We start from the raw sequence: 23,709 nt of genomic DNA, 5'->3' as shown, positions 1-23,709 counted from the left end.
AGTTGCCACCTATCCGGGATGCTAGGACCCCTCTAGACAGTCAACAGGTCGGAGTGACAAATTGTGAGTGTTTGTGTGTGTGTGCTTGCGCGTGTGTGTGTGTGCAAGTCATTGTAAATAAGCGGAAGACATCGGCGGAAAAGATGGCTGACATTTTATGGGCTCCTAACCCATTGTGTTTTTATGTTTGTAACTTCTTTTTTTACTTATTTTGTACATAATGTTGCTGCTACTGTCTCTTATGACCGAAAATAACTTCTGGACATCAGAACAGTGATTACTCACCACAAACTGGCAGAAGCTTTTTTTTTCCTTTAACGAGTCCGACGTGAAGGACATACTGCTTTCCCAGCAACAGGCCCAAATCCCTGTCATTTGCGTGAAGAGACGACGGAGAAAAAGAGGACGGAGGTCGGGCTGCCTTCTGAGAATTCGTAGGCGATCGAATAAACCCCCCCTGCCTTCAGTTCTACTAGCTAACGTGCAATCATTGTAAAATAAAATCGACGACCTACGAGGAAGATTAAATGACCAACGGGACATTAAAAACAGTAATATCTTATGCCTCACGGAGTCGTGGCTGAATGGTGACATTATCAACATACAGCTGGCTGGTTATACGCTGTATCGGCAGAATAGAACAGCGGCGTCTGGTAAGACGAGGGGTGGCAGACTATGCATATATGTAAACAACAGCTGATGCACGATATCTAAGGAAGTCTCAAGGTTTTGCTCGCCTGAGTTAGAGTATCTCATGATAAGCTGTAGACCACACTATCTACCTAGAGAGTTTTCCTCTGTATTTTTCGTAGCTGTCTACATACCACCACAGACCGAAGTTGGCACTAAGACTGCACTCAATGAGCTGTATTCCGCCATAAGCAAATAGGAAAACGCTCATCCAGAGGCGACACAACTGGTGGCCGGGGACTTTAATGCAGGGAAACTTAAATCTGTTTTACCAAATTTCTATCATTATGTTAAATGTGCAACCAGAGGGGGAAAAAAACTCTAGACAACCTTTACTCCACACTCAGAGACGCGTACAAAGCTCTCCCTCACCCTCCATTTGTCAAATCTGACCATAATTCTACCCTCCTGATTCCTGTTTTTCAAGCTAAAATTAAAGCAGGAAGCACCAGTTTCTCGGTCAATAAAAAAGTGGTCAGATGAAGCAGATGCTAAACTACAGGACTGTTTTGCTAGCACAGACTGGAATATGTTCCGGGATTCTTCCTATGGCATTGAGGAGTACACCACATCAGTCATTGGCTTCATCAATAAGTGCATTGATGATGTCGCCCCCACAGTGACCGTACGTACATACCCCAACCAGAAGCTATGGATTACAGGTAACATCCGCACTGAGCTAAAAGCTAGAGCTACAGCTTTCAAGGAGCGGGACCCTAACCAGGAAGCTTTTAAGAAATCCCGCTATGCCCTCCAACAAACCATCTAACAGGCAAAGTGTCAATACAGGACTAAGATCGAATTGGACTACACCAGCTAACACTGAAACATGCATGAGAGCACCAGCTGTTCCGGACGACTGTGTGATCACGCTCTCCGCAGCCGATGTGAGTAAGACCTTTGAACAGGTCAACATTCACAAGGCCACGGATTACCAGGATGTGTACTGCGAACATGCGCTGACCAACTGGCAAGTGTCTTCACTGACATTTTAAACCTCTCCCTGTCCGAGTCTGTAATACCAACATAGTCCCTGTGCCCAAGTACACTAAGGTAGCCTGCCTAAATGACTACCGACCCGTAGCTCTCACATCTGTAGCCATGAAGTGCTTTGAAAGGCTGGTCATGGCCCACATCAACACCATTATCTCAGAAACCCTAGACCCACTCCAATTTGCATACCGCCCTAACAGATCCACAGATGATGCAATCTCTGTTGCACTCCACACTGCCCTTTCCCATCTGGACAAAAGGGAAACCTATGTGAGAATGCTATTCATTGACTACACCTCAGAGTTAAACACCATAGTGCCCTCAAAGCTCATCAATAAGCTAAGGACCCTGGGACTAAACACCTCCCTCTGCAACTGGATCCTGGACTTCCTGACGGGCCGCCCCCGGGTGGTAAGGGTAGGTAACAACATCCGCCACGCTGATCCTCAACACAAGGACCCCTCAGGGGTGCGTGCTCCGTCCCCTCCTGTACTCCCTGTTCACTAATGACTGCACGGACTCCAACACCATCATTAAGTTTGCCCATGACACAACAGTGATCACCGACAACGATGAGACAGCCTATAGGGAGGTGGTCAGAGAACTGGCCGTGTGGTGCCAGGACAACAACCTCTCCCGCAACGTGATCAAGACAAAGGAGATGATTGTGGACTATAGGAAAAGGAAGACCGAGCACGCCCTCATTCTCATCAACAGGGCTGTAGTGGAGCAGGTTGAGAGCTTCAAGTTTCTTGGTGTCCACATCACCAACAAACTAACATGGTCCAAGCACACCAAGATGGTCATGAAGAGGGCACGCAACGCCAGGGTTGTGGGTTCGATTCCCACGGGGGACCAGTACGGAGAAAAAAATGTATGAAATGTATGCATTCACTACTTTAAGTCGCTCTGGATAAGAGCGTCTGCTAAATGACTAAAATGTAAATGTAAAAATGTTCTAAACAGCTTCTACCCCCAAGCCATAAGACTCCTGAACATCTAACCAAATGGCTACTCAGACTATTTGCATTGCGTGATGACCATGTTATATGCTCTAATTGTTGCTATAGTGCTGAATTCCTGTCTTTTCAGGAACCATGTGGCAGAGCTGAAGACTGACAGCTCTGAATATGAGGTTAGTTTCAACTTTAGAAGATCAGAATTACGCTGGAAGACAACTGCTTTCTGGCAAATTTCAGCCATCGATAAGCTGACACCAGAATTTTATGAATGAGACGGTTTGAATAAAATGCGAATACAGCATGAATATGACAGAACATGTAATGGTCTGGTTTTCTGGACACAGATTAAGCCCCAGGCCTAAAAAGCAAGCTCAATGGAGAGTTTAAATCTGAGTTGAAATACTATTTAACATATCTCAATTACTTTCACATACATTCAGAGTAAGTATTCAGATATCTTTTATTTGATAAAAGTAGTTGAATATTTTACTGTATTTGGAAATACACTTGGAAAGTATTTGAAAACACTAATACACTGACTCAAATACACTCCCATGTATTTAACCCAGGTATTTGAAAATAGTATTTGAAAACACTCTCAAATATAATTTGTTAGACTATTTGGTTTTTAACACATAACCATTCAAATAATCAAATAAAAGTAGTTTTGGGCTGTGTATTTGAAAATACTAAAATTGAATTCTAGATACTCGAATACACATGTATTTGAACCCAGGTCTGCTTAAAATATCTTTACTCCACACTGAAAAAGGTGAAGGTTCTTAAATGGTTCTTCCTCAGCTCTTAATATTCCTTAGGGGAACACTTGCCCGATAAAGAACCTTTGAGTTAAGTGTCGGTTTCTTGGCGTGGCATCTACGGTTTTTCAGAATTCTTGAAATGTATGGAAGCCTGCGGATGTCTCCCTTTCCTAGCACACAGCAAATTGGCCACTGATAACTACTGTTGCTTTTACAGTGTAATATTTCTAGTGTTGATTCAGGAGTTGAATTAATACTGTAAAGAGTTCAATTGACTCTCAGAGGTGTAAAAGAACCCCAGTGTTGATGTTAATAACCAGTTGGACCAAAACCACGCCCATCATTATCATATTTCCCAGCATGCTTTATTGCAGGTAGATTTTTAGAATTGCTTGTTTCAATATCGGTTTTTGCATGTACATTGATTTATTAATTCATTTTACGCTACTAAAATATAAATAACAGATTTTCCTAAACTAATCCAATCTGTTACTTGGATTTATTGCACCCATTACTGAAATGATTGTTCTAATTTAAATATTTTAGGTAGTGTTGTATCTTCTCATATTCACTTGGTATCTCACTTGGTGAAGACCACAGTAATGAAAATGAATTAATGCAACAACAGTGTCTCTGTTACTAGCAAACATAGTCATGGGTGGTACTCGTAACTCTAAAATTCACTTGAAAGGCACCCTGGGAAATATGCATATAAGGCTCAAGACCCTACAGCAGGACTATTCAATTCCGGTCCTAGAGGGCCGAAACATTTCTGGTTTTTGTTTCTACCTGGAGTTTTGTATGGTTCTTCACATAACCATCTAATTTAAGTTTCTTCAGAGAACCTAAAATGGTTCCCCATATGGCATCGCTCTTAGAAACCTTATTTGGTTCCAACTTTAACCTTTTATTTTTAAGAGAGCAGGACTAGGATTACCAGCCCCAAATCTGACAATGCCGAACTCAAACCCCACTACTCGCGTCTAGGCCAGCTAGCTTCCTGTTAAAGGACATCTTTCCCTTAAATGTTTTATAAACTTTATCCTTAGTTTTCCACTGACCCCGAAAGAAGTCTGTCATCTGTATGTGGTGTTTGTTGCCCCTTGCAGGAGGACCCGGAGCTGTACTTCAGGGACCCCAGGCAGCTGCTGGAGCTGCTGACAGAGCTGGAAGAGCAGAACCTCTCTCTGATCCAGAACTCCAGGGAGACCGAAGATGCCCAGGAGGAGTTCCGACAGGTCATGGACTACAACCGCAAGAAGATGTAAGAAAGGTCTGCAGGGGTTAGAGGTCAGAGGTAGAGAGAGAAGTGAGGGCCAAGTTGAAAGTGAATGTAGACTACCATAAAGTTATTGTAGATAGGCTAGAACTCAATGGTATAGCAGAGTTGATCTCTACGTAATGTGGGTGCTCGTACAGTCGCACTTATAAAAATGAGGACGAGAAATGATGTTGACTGACATTGACAAGAGCAAGGTTTTATGTCAACTCTACCCTCTATAGTTCCTTCTCTCTTTCCTCACTTGCATTTGTTTCTATTTGTGTGCACACATCCCCCTCTCTGAAGGGAGGTGGAGACCAACCAGCTGACCCAGCAGATAGACATCATGACCCACACCATCCACAGGGAGAGGGAACGGGCTGCCGAGCTGGAGCTGAGGGCCCGCCTCTTCAACTTTGGGAAGTACAAGTCGGACGACAAGGTAGGAAAAAAATCTGATCTAAGGTCAGTTTAGAGTACATGGTTGATGTTAGATTTTGGGAAAGTAAGCCAATCCTAGATCTGTGACTACGGACAACTTTTACCCAAAGCGGGAAATGGGACAGGTCACTGGGAGATACGCAGAGAATAAGAGGACATGCTAATACCAGTAGTGTGCCAGTCATTGGCCTTAGATCACATAGATATTTCACTCTCTTGTTCTTTCTCCTCCTCTTTCTCCCTCCTCTACTCTGAAGGAGGGTATGTTTGACTCCCTGGGCGCTAAGGTAGAGGAGGTGTACCGGGTCTGCGTGGGCGACAGCGAGGCCAACCTGAGCACGCTGCAAATGCTGAAGGCCATCGAGAGCCGCCTGGACGAGCTGCTGGAGAACGTGGAGATCGTCCCCAAGGAGCGGCTGGTGCTGGCCGAGAGGGCCAAGGAAAAGGAGAGGAGGTTCAGGTACGCAAGAACTGGAATGCAGCCTCGTAGGGCCGTGAAATAGGCTAGTCACTTTGGCCCTATTCCATTTAAATCTCTAGGTCCTTAGGCTTTAAGCGTTGCCTAGTTGCCTTTGGTTAGTTCATGAACGTGGTTAGTTGATGCAGAGGAAGAAACTCAGGTCTGTGCAATTGGACTTGGGCCCTGTTACATTTCATGTTCCATGTGGTAGCTGAGTACCAGAGCAGATTATTTGTATTTTTTTTAAACGTATCTAGCTGTTTAGATTAAATTAATATACCCTTCTCTTTCCCCCCTATAATCACTTCCTAACCCTTCCCCAGGCTGCGTGATGAGAAGATGCATCAGGACAAGCAGCACCAGGAAGAGAGGCTGAAGAGGGCCCTGGAGAGAGCCCAGGCTGACGTCAAGAAAACAGTCAGTCACACAATCTGCCTCAATACTACACCATTACAATCCTATAGTCCGAAAATCAGTGTGTAACATTACGTTATCATTAGATGCCTATAGGCTAAAATGAGATATTGCATAACTAAGCCATTGGTTTAATTACCAAGTGGGCTGTTCTAGTACAATACAATTTGATATAATTGTACTAAAGAAACCATACCATTGTGTTCTCTTTATTTGCTGATGCTAACATAAGGCCTTTTTCTCCAGACTGGCAAGAAACTGATGGCTAGATCACAGCGCCCTGCCCGCAAGCTGAAGACCAGCCAGGTGTATGACATCTCAGACAAGGAGAAAGAGGAGCAGCTCTACTTCTTCACGTAAAGGGCCAAGTCACAACACAGCCACAACTGACCGGAACTCCTTTCATCTCTGTTTTGGCCTATTGTGGGGCTGTGACTGAGTCACTGTAAATACTGACTTTTTTAATAATTGGGTATGACGGGTATAAGTATGGCTTTTACAATGACCCTATTGGGCGCTGGTAATGTCACATGATGGGATAGGTCCTACTTCTTTGGGACTGGGTGGAGTTTTTTTTGAGGCGGTGGGGAACACGTGGACTTTGTTTTGGTGGAGAGCTTTATGAGGCAGATGGACAGTGCTCTCCCCACACATTTTATAGAATGATTATTTTAACATACCAGATTTAAATTACAATATTTTGCCATACCATATTATTCTTACGTTTTATTCATACACATCTTCATCTATTGTGCTTCTTATTTACCTTATATGTGAATAGCAGTTATATGGACTGACTACTCTAGCCTCTTTGGGGAATTCAATTGGAACCTAAAATCTATATAACAGTGAAAACAGGAGAGCCAGATATAAAATCTAATGTATTTATAAAGCCCTTACATCAGCTGATGTCACAAAGTGCTGTACAGAAACCCAGCCTAAAATCCCAAACAGCAAGCAATACAGGTGTAGAAGCACAGTGGCTAGGAAAAACTACCGAGAGGAACCAGGCTATGAGGGGTGGCTAGTCCTCTTCTGGCTGTGCCAGGTGGAGATTATAATAGAACATGGCCAAGATGTTCAAATGTTCATAGATGACCAGCAGGGTCAAATAATAATCATCACAGTGGTTGTAGAGGGTGCAACAGGTCAGCACCTCAGGAGTAAATGTCAGTTGGCTTTTCATAGCCGATCATTCAGAGTATCTCTACCGCAACTGATGTCTCTAGAAAGTTGAAAACAGCAGGTCTGGGACAAGGTAGCACGTCCGGTGAACAGGTCAGGGTTGCATAGCCGCAGGCAGAACAGTTGAAACTGGAGCAGCAGCACGACCAGGTGGACTGGGGACAGCAAGGAGTCATCAGGCCAGGTAGTCCTGAGGCATGGTCCTAGGGCTCAGGTCCTCCAAGAGAAAGAGAATTGCCCCCGGACACAAACTATTGCAACATAAATACCAGAGGCTGAGACAGGAGGGGTTGGGAGACACTGTGGCCCCGTCCGACGATACCCCCGAACAGGGCCAAAGAGGCAGGATATAACCCCACCCACTTTGCCAAAGCACAGCCCCCACACCACCAGAGGGATATCTTCAACCACCAACTTACTATCCTGAGACAAGGCTGAGTATAGCCCACGAAGATCTCCCCCACAGCACGAACCTGTGCTCATGAATCCACGCTCATAAACCTGTATGAAGTCCATGTTTAGCCAAGTCCATAACACAAAACTAGGCTTATTGTACAAAATAAATGTAGAATTGGGCTTCAATCTTTTATTTAATCTCCTGGCGATTGGAGTCAGCCATTTTGTAAAACAAGGCTAATAAATAACTAGATGGAAGTCGTCACATATAGATAAGCATTACAGATATTATAAACAAGTGGACCGGCAACATTTTGAACATGGAACGCATACGTCTCATTCCTACGTAGCTCATATGACACAGCTGTAGAAAAATATATCTGACCCTACCCACCACCAAAAAGTTAAAACGACATAAAAGTCGAACAAACACAAAGCGTCTGCTAAATGGATGAGTATAGTACATCATGTCTGTAAGGCATTATTATTATTATATATATATATTTTTTATTATTAGACAGAAGCTCTGACAACAGCACAGTGTATGAGTGTCCAGAACATGGCAACGTAGCTGAGACTGACAAGACGTCACAGTTTGACAAGAGACACGAGGGAACTACTGGATGTGCAAAACGACAGTCTCTCTTTAAAAAGACAGACAGCGTGTCTTTCTCGCAATCATGATTGTGGTACAAACAAGATTTCAGAAATACAGTAAAAAGTCCCAAAATGTTCATTTCATTTATCATTCAATTCTTCCCAAGGTGCATTTGGTTCTGGGTTCCACTTCATCCACACCCGATGTACACAACTTTCTCATACCCCCTCCCTCTCACTCCAGGTCCTGCAGGTTGATGGTGCTTCCTGTAAACTGGGAGTTGTCCGAGCCATTGTCTTCCTCCGTCATAGCAGGAGGTTCCTGAGGAAAGGTAGACAGAAATGACTCATTTAGTTCTTCTTCAATTACAGTACAGGCAAATACACCCCAATTACAGTACAGGCAAATACACCCCAATTATAGTACAGGCAAATACACCCCAATTATAGTACAGGCAAATACACCCCAATTATAGTACAGGCAAACACACCTCAATTGCTTACATTCAAATACAGACCTAACTAAAAAGCTTAGCCTAAATCCCCTCCATCTTTATTTTTAAAACATCTCCATTTCAGGATTGCAGTTGTTTTCAATTAATTGAACTGGCAGCTCACTACATATCTGACTACCTATGGAGGACACATTGTTTTGTCCAGTTAAAAAGAGACTCTCCACCACTTTAAAACCTCACATTAATGATGTCCAGCACCATACCAGTGCCTAGATATGTTCAAATGTTGATTTTCTACATCTGTATAATAAACGGTGCTAAGAAATAACCCTTTATGATTTCATGGGGAGTACTCACCTGTAGGATGTTGACTGGCAGGTCCACGGTCAGCTGGGAATGGGAGCTGGAAGGCCGGGAGCTCAGCTGGAAGGCTAGGTCCCCTTCACTGGCCGGGTCATCCTGACACAGACAAATACTTCATATGAATCCATAAATCACATTACATTCAAAAGGTCAGATGCATGGATACTAAAGAACCTTCTCCATATAGCCAGGTGGCCCCTGCCAGCGGACACACACGCACAAACTTATTTTGGCCTGTAATACATGCCTTCCCCTTGGCATTCTGCTCTGTGCTTTATAGAAAGAAATGCTGAAAAAGTTTTTTTTAACAGCTTTCTAAATGTTGCTGTTAGAGAACCTTCTCACCTGCAGGAGATGTATCTGAACATACTGGGCCCCTGTGACAGGGTCACGGATAGTCAGTCCCCCATTGGCTGCTGCAGAACCTTCAACAAAATGGGTGCTTGTGGGAACCATTGGCACTGAGGCGCTGCTGGCCTTCCCGCCTTTACTCGTCCTCTGGCACAATCCTGAGCTTGCTGTGAAGACAATGACAACAAAAACAGCTTTTGAATGCAGGTTCAGTTTCCACAAGCACTGCTACAAAACAAATGCTAGCTTGGATGTTGTTTTTATTAATTTATCTAGGCAAGTCAGTTTAGAACAAATTCTTATTTATAATGACGGCCTACCCCGTCCAGACCCGGACGATGCTGGGCCAATTGTGCGCCGCCCCATGGGACTCCCAATCATGGCCGAATGTGATACAGCCTGGATTCGAACCAGGGACTGTAGTGACGCCGCTTGCGCTGAGATGCAGTACTATAAACCGCTGCACCACTCGGGAGCCCAATATGCAACCAACAAAGAAATTGTTCCTGTTCTACACTAGACCCATGACGGAGTTGAGTGTGTGTTATAATGTACCTGAGCAGGTGGGGCCGCTCTGTTTCCTCTTCTTGGCCAGCTGGATGGCTCTGTAGTCGGTCCGCGCTGAACCACTACTCTCCTACAAGACAGACGCATAAAAAAATGCAGTGACTCACAAAACAACAACATCGCGTCTCAAAGGACGTCAGACCTCAAATGGATCGATGTCAAATGGGTTTGGGGTAGGGAGATCTGACCCTAGATCTGTGGTTATAAAGAAAAACTTCAAATAAGACTACACTACTGAGTCTGCACATTCCAAAAACAGATCACGAGAGATGAAATATGATACTGTTCTATTTAATTCTGTGAATAGACCATTCGTCAGTGCTTTGAAGGGCAACTTGTAATCAGAGCGTTCGTTTAGTAAGGCACTCACCAGAGCGTTCGTTTAGTAAGCCACTCACCAGAGCGTTCGTTTAGTAAGCCACTCACCAGAGCGTTCGTTTAGTAAGCCACTCACCAGGAAGGAGTAGGCTGAGATGTGGCTGAGCACGGAGTCCTTCTGCGGGCTGAACGTGCTGCCGCCGCCATGGCCCTTAAACTGGGTCAGCACCTTGTCCCCCTCGTGCTGCCCTAGCACCTCCACACAGTCCAGCCTCGGCCTGCTGCCACCCTTGCTCCCTCCAGCCTCAGCCACCTTAGAAGGGGACGAAAGGAGCTCGGGCCCGGGGGGCACGGCCAGGGTTGAGGGGGAGGGCTCGGGGGACAGTGCACTGGAGGAGCTGAGGATGTGGTGGTCCGCGGAGGAGCTAGCAGCCTGCATGGTGAGGACTGTGAGGGAGCCTAGGGCCTCGGGGGTGACCGTCTGCAAGTCGTCCAGGTGGAGGGTGCCCCGAGAAGGGAGGACTCCCCCAACCATGTCTTCCCCGGCCGCAAGGATGAGCGGTTCCAAGGAAGCTTTGGCCACGGTGGCGCAAGGCCCGGACGTGCACAGGGCTGAGCTAACCGAGGCAGGGTCAATGGCGAGGATTCCCGAGCTGACCAGTGACAGGTCAATGGCGAAGGCGCCCACAGGCCCTGTGCTGCCTATAGGCACGGGACCCCTGGGCACAGCAGAGAACAGGGAGCTGAGGTCCAGGTGGGCCAGCTGGTCGCCCCCAGAGCTGGTTCCTGTGGTGGTGGAGTTGCTGACAAGCTCGCTGCTGGGGGTCAGGGTGGGAGTGACCTCCAGCTGGCTCAGCATGTCTGATTGGAGGAGACAGAGTCATTACACAGGAAGTGGGGGTATTTGAGCATGTGTTTCTTGAGGAAGTGTGCGCGTGTGTTTTGTACCGGGGTTGAGGTGGGGGTGTTTGAGCATGTGGCTCTTCAGGCTACTGCGGGAGAAGTGCTTGCTGCAGTTGGCCACAGGGCAACTGGTCCTCAGGCTGCCCGCATCCTGCCTGTGTTTCTTTGAGTGGATATACAGACTGCTCCTCGCTGAGAACTTGGCACTGCAGCCTACAACACAGTAAAAAGGTTTCCATTAACCCTACATGTGTAAAATGAACAGACACAAAAAAAGTGACAGTGGCACAAATGAGTGATGCCTACCATCTACATGGCACTCAAAGGGCTTGGTGCCCAGGTGGGTGATGCTGTGGCCCTTGAGGTGCTCTGCCCGGGTGAAGGACTTTCCACAGCCCTCTTCTGGGCAGGTGAAGCGCCTGTCGTCGTCGTGCTTCCTGGAAACAACAGTCCAGATGTGTTGGTCATTACTGAGATGTGGTTAAGGAAGAGTGTTTTGAACACTGATGTTAACCTTTCTGGTTATAACCTTTTTCGGCAAGACAGATTTTCCAAAAGGTGGTGGAGTGGCAATCTTTACCATGGAACACCTTCAGTGCTCGGTTGTCTGAACCAAGTCTGTTCCCAAACAATATGACTGGATGGTTTTACGCATTAAAAACTTTCAAATAAGTCTTTGTTGACTGTTTCTGGATGTTATTGGCCACCATCATCACCTCCCTGTACCCCAAATGGCCTAAGCTCTCTCCTGGCCCCTTACACTAAGTCTCAATTTGTCCTACTAGGTGACCTAAAGTGGGACATGCTTAAACCACCTGACCAAGTCCTAAAGAAATGGGACTCTCTAAATCGGTCTCAGATTATTACCAATCCCACAAGGTATGACTCCAAACACCCAGAAAAGGCTACTCTCCTTGATGTCATTGTTACAAATAATCCTGATAGGTATCAGTCTGGGGTTTTCTGTAATGACCTTCCGTGATCACCGTTTTCAGCCTGTGTTCGTAATAGCTGCTCAGTGAAACGACCTGTCCTGAGTTGTCATAGACGCTTGCTAAAAAAACTTTAATGAGCAAGCCTTCCTTCATGACCTGGCCTCTAAATTGGCATAGACTCAACTCAGCTTGATCTCCTCTGTCCAAGATGCTTGGATCTTTTTCTTGATTTTCAGTGGTATCGTTAACAAAGACAATGACAATTAAACAGGTTCAGCCACTGGTTTGACCGTGATCTGGCAGAGTAACTCCACCTCAAGAATTACATTTGGCAAATCACTCAGCACACAAATACTCAGGCTGACTGGCTCTCGTTCAGGCAAACTAGAAATAAGTGCACTCAGGCTATCCGGAAGGGCAAAGTTAATTACTTTAATAAGCACTTCTCTCTCTGTGGGTCTAACCCCAAGGAGTTCTAGAAAACGGTTAAAGACCTGTAGAATAAACCCTCCTCCTCACAGCTGGCCATGTCCATTAATGTTGATGATGTGGTTGTTATTGATAAGGAGCACATGGCTGAGCTCTTTAATCACCACTTCATTAAGTCAGGATTCCTATTTGACTCAGCCATGCCTCCTTGCCCATCCAACATTTCCCCATCTTCCACCCCTTCTAATGCGACTATCCCTAATGCTCCTCCCTCTTTTTCCCCTGCCCCGCTACAACGTTTCTCCCTGCAGGCAGTCATTGAGTCAGAGGTGCTAAAGGATCTCCTAAAACATCTGGTTCAGATGGTTTAGACCTTTTCTTCTTTAAGGTTGCTGCCTCTTATCGCCATGACTATCTCTGACCTTTTTAACCAGTCTCTCCTCTCTGGGGAGGTTCCCATGGCTTGGAAGGCAGCCACAGTTCGTCCTTTACTTAAAAGGGGGAGATCAAGCTGATCCTAACTGTTATAGGCACATTTCTATTTTCCCCTGTTTATCAAAAGTTTTGGAAAAATGTGTCAATAAATCAACTGACTGCATACTATAGACATCAAGAAAGCCAATCTGGTTTCCGCTCAGGTTATGGACGTGTCACTGCAACCTTAAAGGTCATCAATGATGTCACCATTGCCAATCCATGATTCTAAGCAATGTTGTGCTGCTATTTTAATTGACTTGGCCAAAGCTTTTGATACGGTAGACTATTCCCCTCATGGGCCAGCTAAGAAATATTGGTGTCTCTGAGGTGTCTTTGGCCTGGTTTGCTAACTACCTCTCTCAAAGAGTGCAGTGTATAAAGTCAGAACATCTGCTGTCTCAGCCACTGCCTGTCACCAAGGGAGTACAAAGGCTCGATCCTAGGCCCCACGCACTTCTTTATTTCCTTCAACAACATAGCTTAAGTAGTAGGAGGCTCTCTCATCCATTTATATGCAGATGATACAGTCTAATACACAGCTGCCCCTCCCCGGATGTTGTGTTAAATACTATACAATAAAGCTTTCTTAGTGTCCAGCAAGCTTTCTCTGACCTTAACCTTGTTCTGAACACCTCCAAAACAACCCATGCTATATTACGGAGACATCATTTATAGATCGACAGGTAAGGGTGCTATCGAGCGGCTAGATGTCCTTTACCATTCGGCCATAAGATTTGCCACCAATGCTCCTTATAGGACACATCACTGCACTCTATACTACTCCGTTTACCCCTCGCAAGAAACCCTGGTTGATGCTTATTTATAAAACTCTTAGGCCTCACTCCCCCCTATCTGAGATATCGACTGCAGCCCTCATCCTCCACAAAACAACACAAGTTCTGCCAGTCACACTCTGTTAAAGGTCCCCAAAGCACACACATCCCTGGGTCCCTCGTCTTTTCAGTTCGCTGCAGCTAGAGACTGGAACGAGCTGCAACAAACACTCAAACTGGAGTATTCATTCAAAGACTCAATCATGGACACTCTTATTGACAGTTGTGGCTGCTTTGTGTGATGTATTGTTGTCTCTACATTCTTGCCGTTTGTGCTGTTGTCTGTGGCCAATAATGTTTGTACCATGTTTTGTGCTGCTGCCATGTTGTGTTGCGCTGCTGCTATGTTGTGTTGCTACCATGCTGTTGTCATCATGATGGGTTGCTACCATGCTGTGTTGTCATCTTAGGCCTCTTTTTATGTAGTGTTGTGTCGCATTGTGTGTTTTGTCCTATATTTGTATTTTATTTTGTATTTTTAATCCCAGCCCCCGTCCCCACAGGAGCCCTCTTGGTAGGCCATCATTGTAAATAAGAATTTGACTTGCCTAGTTAAATAAAGGTTAAATAAAAAAGGTGCACCTTGTACTGGGGACAATAAAAGGCCACTTTAAAATGTGCAATTGTGTCACAACACAATTCCACAGACGTCTCAAGTTTTGATGGAGTGAGCAATTGGCACACTGACTGCAGGAATGTCTACCTGAGCTGTTGCCAGAAAATGTCATGTTCATTTTTCTCCCATAAAATATTTCTGTCTGTAATAAAGCCCTTTTGTGGGGTAAAACTAATTCTGGTTGGCTGGGCCTGACTCCCCTATGGATGCACCCCTGCCCAGTCATGTGAAATACATAGATTAGTACCTAATGAATTTATTTCAATTGATTGATTTCCTTATATAAACTGTAACTCAGTAAACTCTGAAATTGTTGCACGTTGCATTTATTTTTGTTCAGTGTATATTATCAATTAGACAAGAGTCTTGACCTAACTATAAATCCAACACTTTCACACAGGATTAATTATTGGGAGGACAGTTGGGAGAGGCCATAAACTAAAAACACAGGACCCACACTGTCACAATACACAATGCCTAAACAGAGGGATGGACAGTTGAGTGAGGGAAAGCTTCAAGTTACCTTTTGTGCCTCAGTAACTTGGACATGCTGGTGAAGGACCAGCCACAGGCCTCTGAGTCGCAGACGAACGGCCTCTCGCCTGAAACCAAAAGCGAGACTTAGCCAAGAGAAACTACTGCTGGTGAAACAAACAAACATAATAATATGAATGTGTGTCTCTGTTTTGATCATATCTATCTGTGGCAGTTTTCATTCAGCTTGTATAGTGTTCAGCCAATAAAAAAATAAAAGAACGGTCTATTATATATAACATTTTAAAAAAAAAACTGGAAATATCAAATTTACATAAGTATTAAGACCCTTTACTCAGTACTTTTTTGAAGGAAGTTTCTCCCATTCTTCTCTCCAGATCCTCTCAAGCTCTGTCAGGTTGGATGGGGAGCGTCGCTGCACAGCTATTTTCAGGTCTCTCTAGAGATGTTCCATCGGGTTCAAGTCTGGGCCACTCAAGGACATTCAGAGACTTGTCCCGAAGCCACTGCTGCGTTATCGTGGCTGTGTCCTTAGGGTTATTGTCCTGTTGGAAGGTGAACCTTCGCCCTAGTCTGAGGTCCTGAGTGCTCTGCAGCAGGTTTTCATCAAGGATCTCTGTACTTTGCTCCGCTCATCTTTACCTCGATCCTGACTAGTCTCCCAGTCCCTGCAGCTGAAAAACATCCCACAGCATGATGCTGCCACCATATTTCACCGTAGAGACGGTGCCAGGTTTCCTCCAGAAGAGACACTTGGCATTCAGGCCAAAGAGTTCAATCTTGGTTTCATCAGACCAAACTTGTTTCTCATGGTCAGAGTCCTTTAGGTGCCTTTTGGCAATCTCCAATAGGCCGGTCATGTGCCTTTTACTGAGGAGTGGCTTCTGTCCGGCCACTCCACCCTAAAGGCCTGATTGGTGGAGTGCTGCAGAGATGGTTGACTTTCTGGAAGGTTCTCCTATCTCCACAGAGGAACTCTGTCAGAGTGACCATTGGGTTCTTGGTCACCTCCCTGACCAAGGCCCTTCTTCCCCGATTGCTCAGTTTGGCCGTGCAGCCAGGTCAAGGAAGAGTCTTGGTGGTCTCAAGCTTCTTCCATTTAATGATGGAGGCTACGGTGTTCTTGGGGACCTTCAATGCTGCAGAAATGTTTTGGTACCCTTCCCCAGAGCTGTGCCTCGCCACAATTCTGTCTCAGAGCTCTACAGACAATTCCTTCGAACTCATGGCTTGGTTTTTGCACTGACATGCACTGTCAACTGTGGGACCTTATATAGACGGGTGCGTGCCTTTCCAAATCATGTCCAATTAATTGAATTTACCACAGGCGGACACCAATCAAGTTGTAGAAACATCAAGGATAATCAACGGAAACAGGATGCACTTCAGCTCAATTGAGTCTTTTAGCAAACGGTCTGAATACTTATGTAAATAAGGTATGTTTTTTTATTTGTAATAAATTTGCGAAATAAATGTTTTTGCTTTGTCATTATGGGGTAACGTGTGTAGATTGACGAGGATTTTTATTTTATTTGATCCATTTTAGAATAAGGCTGTATCATAACAAAATGTGGAAAAAGTCAAGGGGTCTGAATACTTTCCGAATGCACTGCATATGTAGTCTGGGAACATTTCAGGTGGATGCGACACACAACGCAAGTTCCCTTCTTAACTCCAGACAATGTAAATGGCCTGGAGACCTCTTGAAATTCCAGATGAACAAATCCATCCTTATAAAGTACCTGTGTGGCTGCGCATGTGGATCTTGATGCGACAGGCCTTGTCATAGCGCTTGTCGCCACCCGGGTAGGAGCAGATGAACTGGCCCGTCTCACGAAAGTGTGTGCGGTTGTGGGAGAACAGGGCACTGTAGGTGAGGAAGTTCTTCTCACAGCCTGAGGTAAGAGACACACACACACACACACAGGAAAAAAAGTGAACACCAAATCTTTGTGACAATGAAAAGCAATGACAATACGTATGAATAGTGAATACACACATGCATATAAACAGTTAATTCTGAACAACTATTTACTCCGATAGAATTAAGCATGGAAACATCGTCAATGACTTAAAGTAAAAATCCACAAAAAAAATGTATACAAACAAAACACACACACACACGGGTCGGAAGTTTACATACACCTTAGCCAAATACATTTAAACTCAGTTTTACACAATTCCTGACATTTAATCCTAGTAAAAATTCCCTGTCTTAGGTCAGTTAGGCTCACCACTTTATTTTAAGAATGTGAAATGTCAGAATAATAGTAGAATGATTTATTTCTTTCATCAGATTCCCAGAAGGTCAGAAGTTTACATACACTCAATTAGTATTTGGTAGCATAGCCTTTAAATTGGGTCATTGTCCATTTGGAAGACCCATTTGCGACCAAGCTTTAACTTCCTGACTGATGTCTTGAGATGTTGCTTCATATATATATCTCCATATAATTTTCCTTTCTCACAATGCCAATCTATTTTATGAAGTGCACCAGGCCCTCCTGCAGCAAATCACACCCACAACATGATGCTGCCACCCCCGTGCTTCACGGTTGGGATGGTATTCTTCGGCTTGCAAGGCTCCCCCTTTTTCCTCCAAACATAACAATGGACATTATGGCCAAACAGTTCTATTTTTGTTTTATCAGACCATAGGACATTTCTCCAAAAAGTACGATCTTTGTCTCCATGTGCAGTTGCAAACCGTAGTCTGGCTTTTTTATGGTGGTTTTGGAGCAGTGGCTTCTTCCTTGCTGAGCGGCCTTTCAGGTTATGTCGATATAGGACTCGTTTTACTGTGGATAGATACTTTGTACCTTTTCCTCCAGCATCTTCACAGGGTCCTGTTCTGTTGTTCTGGGATTGATTTGCACTTTTCGCACCAAAGTACGTTCATCTCTAGGAGACAGAACGCATCTCCTAACTGAGCGGTATGACGCCTACGTGGTCCCATGGTGTTTATACTTGCGTACTATCGTTCGTACAGATGGAACGTGGTACTTTCAGGCATTCAGAAATTGCTTCCAAGAAGGAACCAGACTTGTGGAAGTCTACAATAAGTTTTCTGAGGTCTTGGCTGATTTCCCCATGATGTCAAGCAAAGTGGCACTGAGTTTGAAGTTAGGCCTTGAAATACATCCACAGGTACACCTCCAATTGACTCAAATGATGTCAGTTAGCCTATCAGAAGCTTCTAAAGCCATGACATAATTTTCTGGAATTTTCCAAGATGTTTAAAGGCACAGTCAACTTAGTGTATGTAAACTTCTGACCCACTCGAATTGTGATACAGTGAATTAAAAGTTAAATAATCTGTCTGTAAACAATTGTTGGAAAAATTACTTGTGTCATGCACAAAGTAGATGTCCTAACCGACTTGCCAAAACAGTAGTTTGTTAACAATAAATCTGTGGAGTGGCTGAAAAACAAGTTTTAATGACTAATGAAGTGTATGTAAACTTCCGACTTCAACTGTACACAGATATTTTTACACACACACACATATTTTTTGCTGAGTCCACTTAATACAGTCCCAAAAGGTTTTACAGTACCAGTCAAAGGTTTGGACACACCTACTCATTAAAGGGTTTTTCTTTATTTGTACTACTTTCTACATTATAGAATAATAATGAAGACATTAAAACAATGAAATAACACAGATGGAGTCATCTAGTAACCAAAAATGTTTTCAACAAATCAAAATATATTTTATGTTCTTCGAAGTAGCCACCCTTTGCACACTTTTGGCATTCCCTCAACCAGCTTCACCTGGAATGCTTTTCCCAGTCTTGAAGGAGTTCCCACATATGCTGAGCACTTGTTGGCTGCTTTTCCTTCCCTCCGCGGTCCGACTCATCCCAAACCATCTCAATTGGGTCGAGGTTGGGTGATTGTGGAGGCCAGGTCACTCTCTTGAACAAATAGCCCCTACACAGCCTGAAGGTGTGTTGGGTCATTGTCCTGTGGAAAAACAAATTAAAGTGGGACTAAGTGAAAACCAGATGGGATGGCGTAACGCTGCAGAATGCTGTGGTAGCCATGCTGGTTAAGTGTGCCTTGAATAGCAAATATATTACTGACAGTGTCACCAGCAAGGCACCCCCACAACACCTCCTCCATGATTCACGGTGGGAACCACACATTCTTAGATCATCCGTTCACCAACTCTGCGTCACAAAGACATGACGGATTGAACCAACAAAAATCTCAAATTTGGACTCATCAGACCAAAGGACAGACGTCCAACAGCTTAATGTCCATTGCTTGTGTTTCATGGCACAAGCAAGTGTCTTCTTCTTATTGGTGCCCTTTAGTAGTAGTTTCTTTGCAGCAATTCGACCATGAAGGCCTGATTCACAGTCCCCTCTGAACAGTTGATGTTGAGATGTGTCTGTTACTTCAACTTTGTGAAGCATTTATATGGGGCTGCAATCTGAGGTAATGTTAATAACTCTAATGAACTAATCCTCTGCAACAAAGGTAACTCTGGCTCTTCCTTTCCTGTGTTGGTCCTAATGAGAGCCAGTTTCATCATAGCGCTTGATGGTTTTTGCGACTGCACTTGAAGAAACTTTCAAAGTTCTTGAAATTGTCCACATTGAATGACCTTCATGTCTTAAAGTAAAGTAATGATGGACTGTCGTTTCTCTTTGCTTATTTGACCTGTTCTTGCCGTAATAGGGACTTGGACTTTTACCAAATAGGGCTATCTTTTGTATTCCACCCACCCCTACCTTGTCACAACACAATTGATTGGCTCAAACGCATTGAGGATTTTTTTTTTAACAAGGAGCACCTGTAAATGCATTCCAGGTGACTACCTCATGAAGCTGGTTGAGAGAATGCCAAGAGTGTGCAAAGCCGTCAAGGCAAAGGGTGGCAACTTCGAAGAATCTCAAATATAACATTTTCATTTGTTTAACACTTTTGGTTACTACATGATTCCATATGTGTTATTTCATAGTTTTGATGTCTTCACTATTATTCTACAATGTAGAAAACAGTAAAAATAAAGAAAAACCCTTGAATGAGTAGGTGTGTCCAAACTTTTGACTGGTACTGTAAGTAGTTGGGATAATGGATTTTCAAGAAGCAAATAGTGCTTTCAAGACAACTGGGTACTCAGGGGGAGAAAAAAAAAAAAGAGTAAAACCATGACTTCAGTGATCTTCAGATCAGAGCTCTAGAAAGATGTGTTTCCGACTTGAATGACCGTTCAAAACTATTTTTCCCCCAGTCGGAGCTAGTCCCCCCCCTCCCCCAAGTTCTCATTTGTCTTTAACACACTGAAGTCAAACATTTCCAGGTTGTTTTGAACAGAGCAATAGTGTCACTTAACACATCATGATAATGCAAAACACATCATCATGATGATGTGGTAAGTGACACTTGGTTTTTTTCTTGAAAGCACCAAGGTAAAATCACAACGTCAGTGATCAGGTCAGAAAGGTAGAGCTCTAGAAAGATGCCCACCTTCCCAACATGGAATCCCGAGTTGGATGACCATTTTTCCCAGTCTGGGCTCACCCCCCCCCCCCCGATCCTATATCTTGAAAACTTGACCGCTGACATGCAAAACATTTTAGGACTGTATCAACAGTGAGTGGACTAATGAAACGAACACCAAAATAGTTTGAGTGGTATTTTCCTTTAACACAAACATGAGTCAAATTCAACCACACTAAAAACTAATTTGCCTCACCTGGAAACTCGCACTTGTGCGGCCTCTCAGGTTCAAAATGGGCCCGTTGGTGATTGGTCAGCCGGATAGCGCTGCGGAAGAACTCGCTGCAGATCTCGCACACAAAGGCGTTCTCCTGGTCGTGCTGCTTCACGTGCGCCTTCAGGTTGTAGACTGTGGTGAAACAGCGGCCGCATCCCTCCCACTCGCACTTGTGAGGCCGCACCTTGTCGTGGGACTGCAGGTGGCGTTTGAGCTTGTAAGAGGTGGTGAAGGCCCAGCCACAGCCCTCAAAAGTGCACTTAAAGGGCCTCTGGTCCTCGGTGTGGTTAAGAAGGTGCATCTTGAGCTTTTGGCGCGTGTCGAAGGTGCTGGGGCAGCCGGGCTGGGGACAGCAGTACATCGTGACCAAGGCACCTTTCTTGGAGAGTCCCAAAGCGCCGATGATGCCGACAGGCTGGAAGCCGTCATTGTCATCACAGTCGACCGAAGAACCCTCTGGGCGCTGGGAAACCAAATCACCTTTGCTTATGGCAAAGAGATTCCGGCTCTCCTGCTTGATGACTGGGCACGTTTCCAGGGAGACACCCAACTCTGACAGTGAACAGTTGTCAGCCATAGCCAGTTCCGAGTCACTCACAGTCAAACCCAGCTGACACTTTTCGTGGAGACCTGCCCGAATACCCTCCATGTTGCTTATTTTCCCAATGGATTTGGTCCCGCTATCATAGTTGAGAAGAACTATGTCCTCGTGGTCTTTCATTCCAAGGTGTTCCTTCAAGCCAAACATGCTGTCATCTTTGTGGGTGTAACCATCTGGAGGTGCAGCTAGAGTCAGTATCCCGTTTTCTATGGTTACCATGATGCTTTGGTTGTTTATCATGATGGTTCCAGAGAAGGACTCGTTGGCATCTGCATTGGCTGACAGGCTCCTACCAGTGTCGTAAATTAAGTCTATAGCATCGCTCATTTCCACAATATCGGTGTTTTCTGAAATCACGGCACTGCTATCTTGAGTTTCGATCTGAGATGATAATTGGTCAGACGTGTTGCTGTCAATGTTTTCAATGCAAACTTGGTGGCAACATAGGTTCTCGACATATTCGTTTGTCAAAGCAATGTTTTCATTCCCCGTTTCATAACACACAGCCGGTTTCTCATTCGTTACAGTTGCCTCGACATTTGAACTTGAATTTAACAAACTACACAAATGAACAGTTCGTTTCAAGGCCTCCGCTGCTAAATTGTTCAAGTTGTCATCTGATTCAATAAGAGCACTGGTTTGAAACTCCACCGAATTACAAGGATTGATCTTGGAATGTTCAAGCTTCATATTACCGTGTATCGTATCCCCATCTTTAGATGGATTTCCCAGTCTGTCTTTATCTGCCCCATTACCATCATCTTGGACAATGTTGAAAACCACGTAATATTCCTCTGTGTTTTCGTTAGTGGTGCTCTCGCTCGCCAATGACTGCAACAGGGAAGCGCCGTCTTCATGTTGCTGCCGTAAAACCGGAGGTTGCAGCTGCAGATATTGTTCCTCTTCTCCTGCAAAGAAAGGCAACGCCATTTGCAATAACTTATCCCCACTTTCAATTTCGTATTTGTAACCAGTTCTAAAAAAATCGTGTGGAGGTAGTTTTGCGTTCAGTTCCCACGCTTTCAAAGTATTCATGTTACGGAGCAGTTCCCTCGCTTTCAAAGTATTCATGTTACGGAGCAGTTCCCTCGCTTTCAAAGTATTCATGTTACGGAGCAGTTCCCTCGCTTTCAAAGTATTCATGTTACGAAGTCCCACATTCGCTGTTTGGGTTTGAAGTGGGCTATTGTTTTTACCCTTTTGCTTGCAGACGGGCAGGCAAAGAACGCTGCCATTTTCTGCCAGTAGGCGAAATGTAGATGTTCTTGTCCTATTGTTGTTGTCACTTTGAAGTTCATGCGATTCCGAATCCTCCTGTGCTTCATTTTCGCTTGAAATGGAGAGAGAACGTGCCCCTGTGGTTGTCCTAAGGGGAGACGAACCTGTTCTTTGTGGGGCGCCATGTTGACAGTAAATGTTTTGGGCATGAGAAAGCCCCTGTATTTCCATCTTTGTATCCCTGTAGCAGTACTGCATAAAAGGCCCGCCCTTCACACAAATATGGAAGGAGACCCGGAAACCACTCCACAGTTTATCGTGAACCGTGGCCGAATTTCCCAAGAGGAATAAACTGTGGAATGGATCCGGCAAAACCATATTCAAAAGCCCCTAAGAGCCTTAATTTATACTCGTTACTTTCATGTTATTATCATTGTCATGCGTATTTTCTGAAAGCAAAATTAAGTACAGTATTTTTTTAATGTTTTTATTAATTACCGGGGCTTGTGTTATTGAGGACCACTAGGTGCCACTATAAGCTCATTTCTGGCCAAATAATTCTACAGAAAGTTTAAACAAAATTCGAATTTACAAAAGGAGAAACAAGACATCCAAAGTACTAATCTATTCAAAGCTTTAAAATAAACAAACATTTAGTGGTCTACTATGTTTGAACGGTAACTTATATTACTCAGCCCTTCGCATTCATTACTACGAGGCCAACTGTGCATGCAACTCTTTATATATACAAAGAAAGGTAGACTATCAAGAGTTGCGTGCACAGTTGGCCTCGTAGTAATGAATGCGAAGGAAGTTACCATTCAAACATATATATATATATATAAAATGTATACATATATCTACTGTATCATTGATTGTATGTTGTTTTACTCCATGTGTAACTCTGTGTTTTTGTATGTTGTCGAACTGCTTTGCTTTATCTTGGCCAGGTCGCAATTGTAAATGAGAACTTGTTCTCAACTTGCCTACCTGGTTAAATAAAGGTGAAATAAATAAATAAAAATATATATTGTATATATATAAAATGTATACATATATATCCCTGAGCTGACAAGGTCAAAATCTGTCGTTCTGCCCCTGAACATGGCACTGTTCCTAGGCTGCCATTCTAAATAAGAATTTGTTCTTAACTGACTTGCCTAGTTAAATAAAGGTAAAATAAAGAATGAATATATACATTACTGTTCAAAGGTGTGGGGTCACTTAGAAATGTTCTTGTTTTTGAATGAAAAGCAAAAAAAA

At 44.1% G+C, this 23,709-nt stretch overlaps 2 protein-coding genes across 3 annotated transcripts in view; one reads left to right on the top strand and one right to left on the bottom strand.

The window, feature by feature from the left end:
• The window catches only part of LOC115151174 (cilia- and flagella-associated protein 100), a 14,029-nt gene extending 7,336 nt beyond the window's left edge, over positions 1-6,693 (top strand). Inside the window, exons 9-15 of the mRNA XM_029695186.1 lie at positions 1-63; positions 2,754-2,818; positions 4,516-4,670; positions 4,974-5,109; positions 5,366-5,568; positions 5,892-5,985; positions 6,229-6,693. The exon at positions 1-63 is cut by the window's left edge and continues 33 nt beyond it. Coding sequence (XP_029551046.1) covers positions 1-63; positions 2,754-2,818; positions 4,516-4,670; positions 4,974-5,109; positions 5,366-5,568; positions 5,892-5,985; positions 6,229-6,342 — 830 coding nt within the window. The 3' untranslated portion in view covers positions 6,343-6,693. The remainder of the gene's footprint in view (positions 64-2,753; positions 2,819-4,515; positions 4,671-4,973; positions 5,110-5,365; positions 5,569-5,891; positions 5,986-6,228) is intronic.
• A 1,045-nt stretch (positions 6,694-7,738) lies between these two features.
• On the bottom strand, positions 7,739-22,702 carry LOC115150144 (zinc finger protein ZXDC-like). Of its 2 annotated transcripts, XM_029693111.1 has the most exons (11): positions 22,372-22,702; positions 20,607-22,335; positions 16,645-16,797; positions 14,931-15,009; positions 11,424-11,554; positions 11,163-11,330; positions 10,351-11,075; positions 9,885-9,966; positions 9,324-9,496; positions 8,973-9,074; positions 7,739-8,482 (listed from the first exon to the last, which is right to left on the bottom strand). In XM_029693111.1, exons 1-11 carry the CDS (start codon positions 22,675-22,677, stop codon positions 8,396-8,398), a joined length of 3,735 nt encoding a protein of 1,244 aa, XP_029548971.1. In that variant the 5' UTR covers positions 22,678-22,702; the 3' UTR covers positions 7,739-8,395. The 2 variants fall into 2 exon arrangements, with proteins under 2 accessions (XP_029548971.1, XP_029548969.1); XM_029693109.1 differs by having other exon boundaries at positions 20,607-22,702.
• Between the last annotated feature and the right edge of the window lie 1,007 nt (positions 22,703-23,709).

This window comes from Salmo trutta, chromosome 16 (genome assembly GCF_901001165.1).
Source record: "Salmo trutta chromosome 16, fSalTru1.1, whole genome shotgun sequence".
Taxonomy (NCBI): domain Eukaryota; kingdom Metazoa; phylum Chordata; class Actinopteri; order Salmoniformes; family Salmonidae; genus Salmo; species Salmo trutta.
This window is presented reverse-complemented; position numbering and strand designations above follow the sequence as displayed.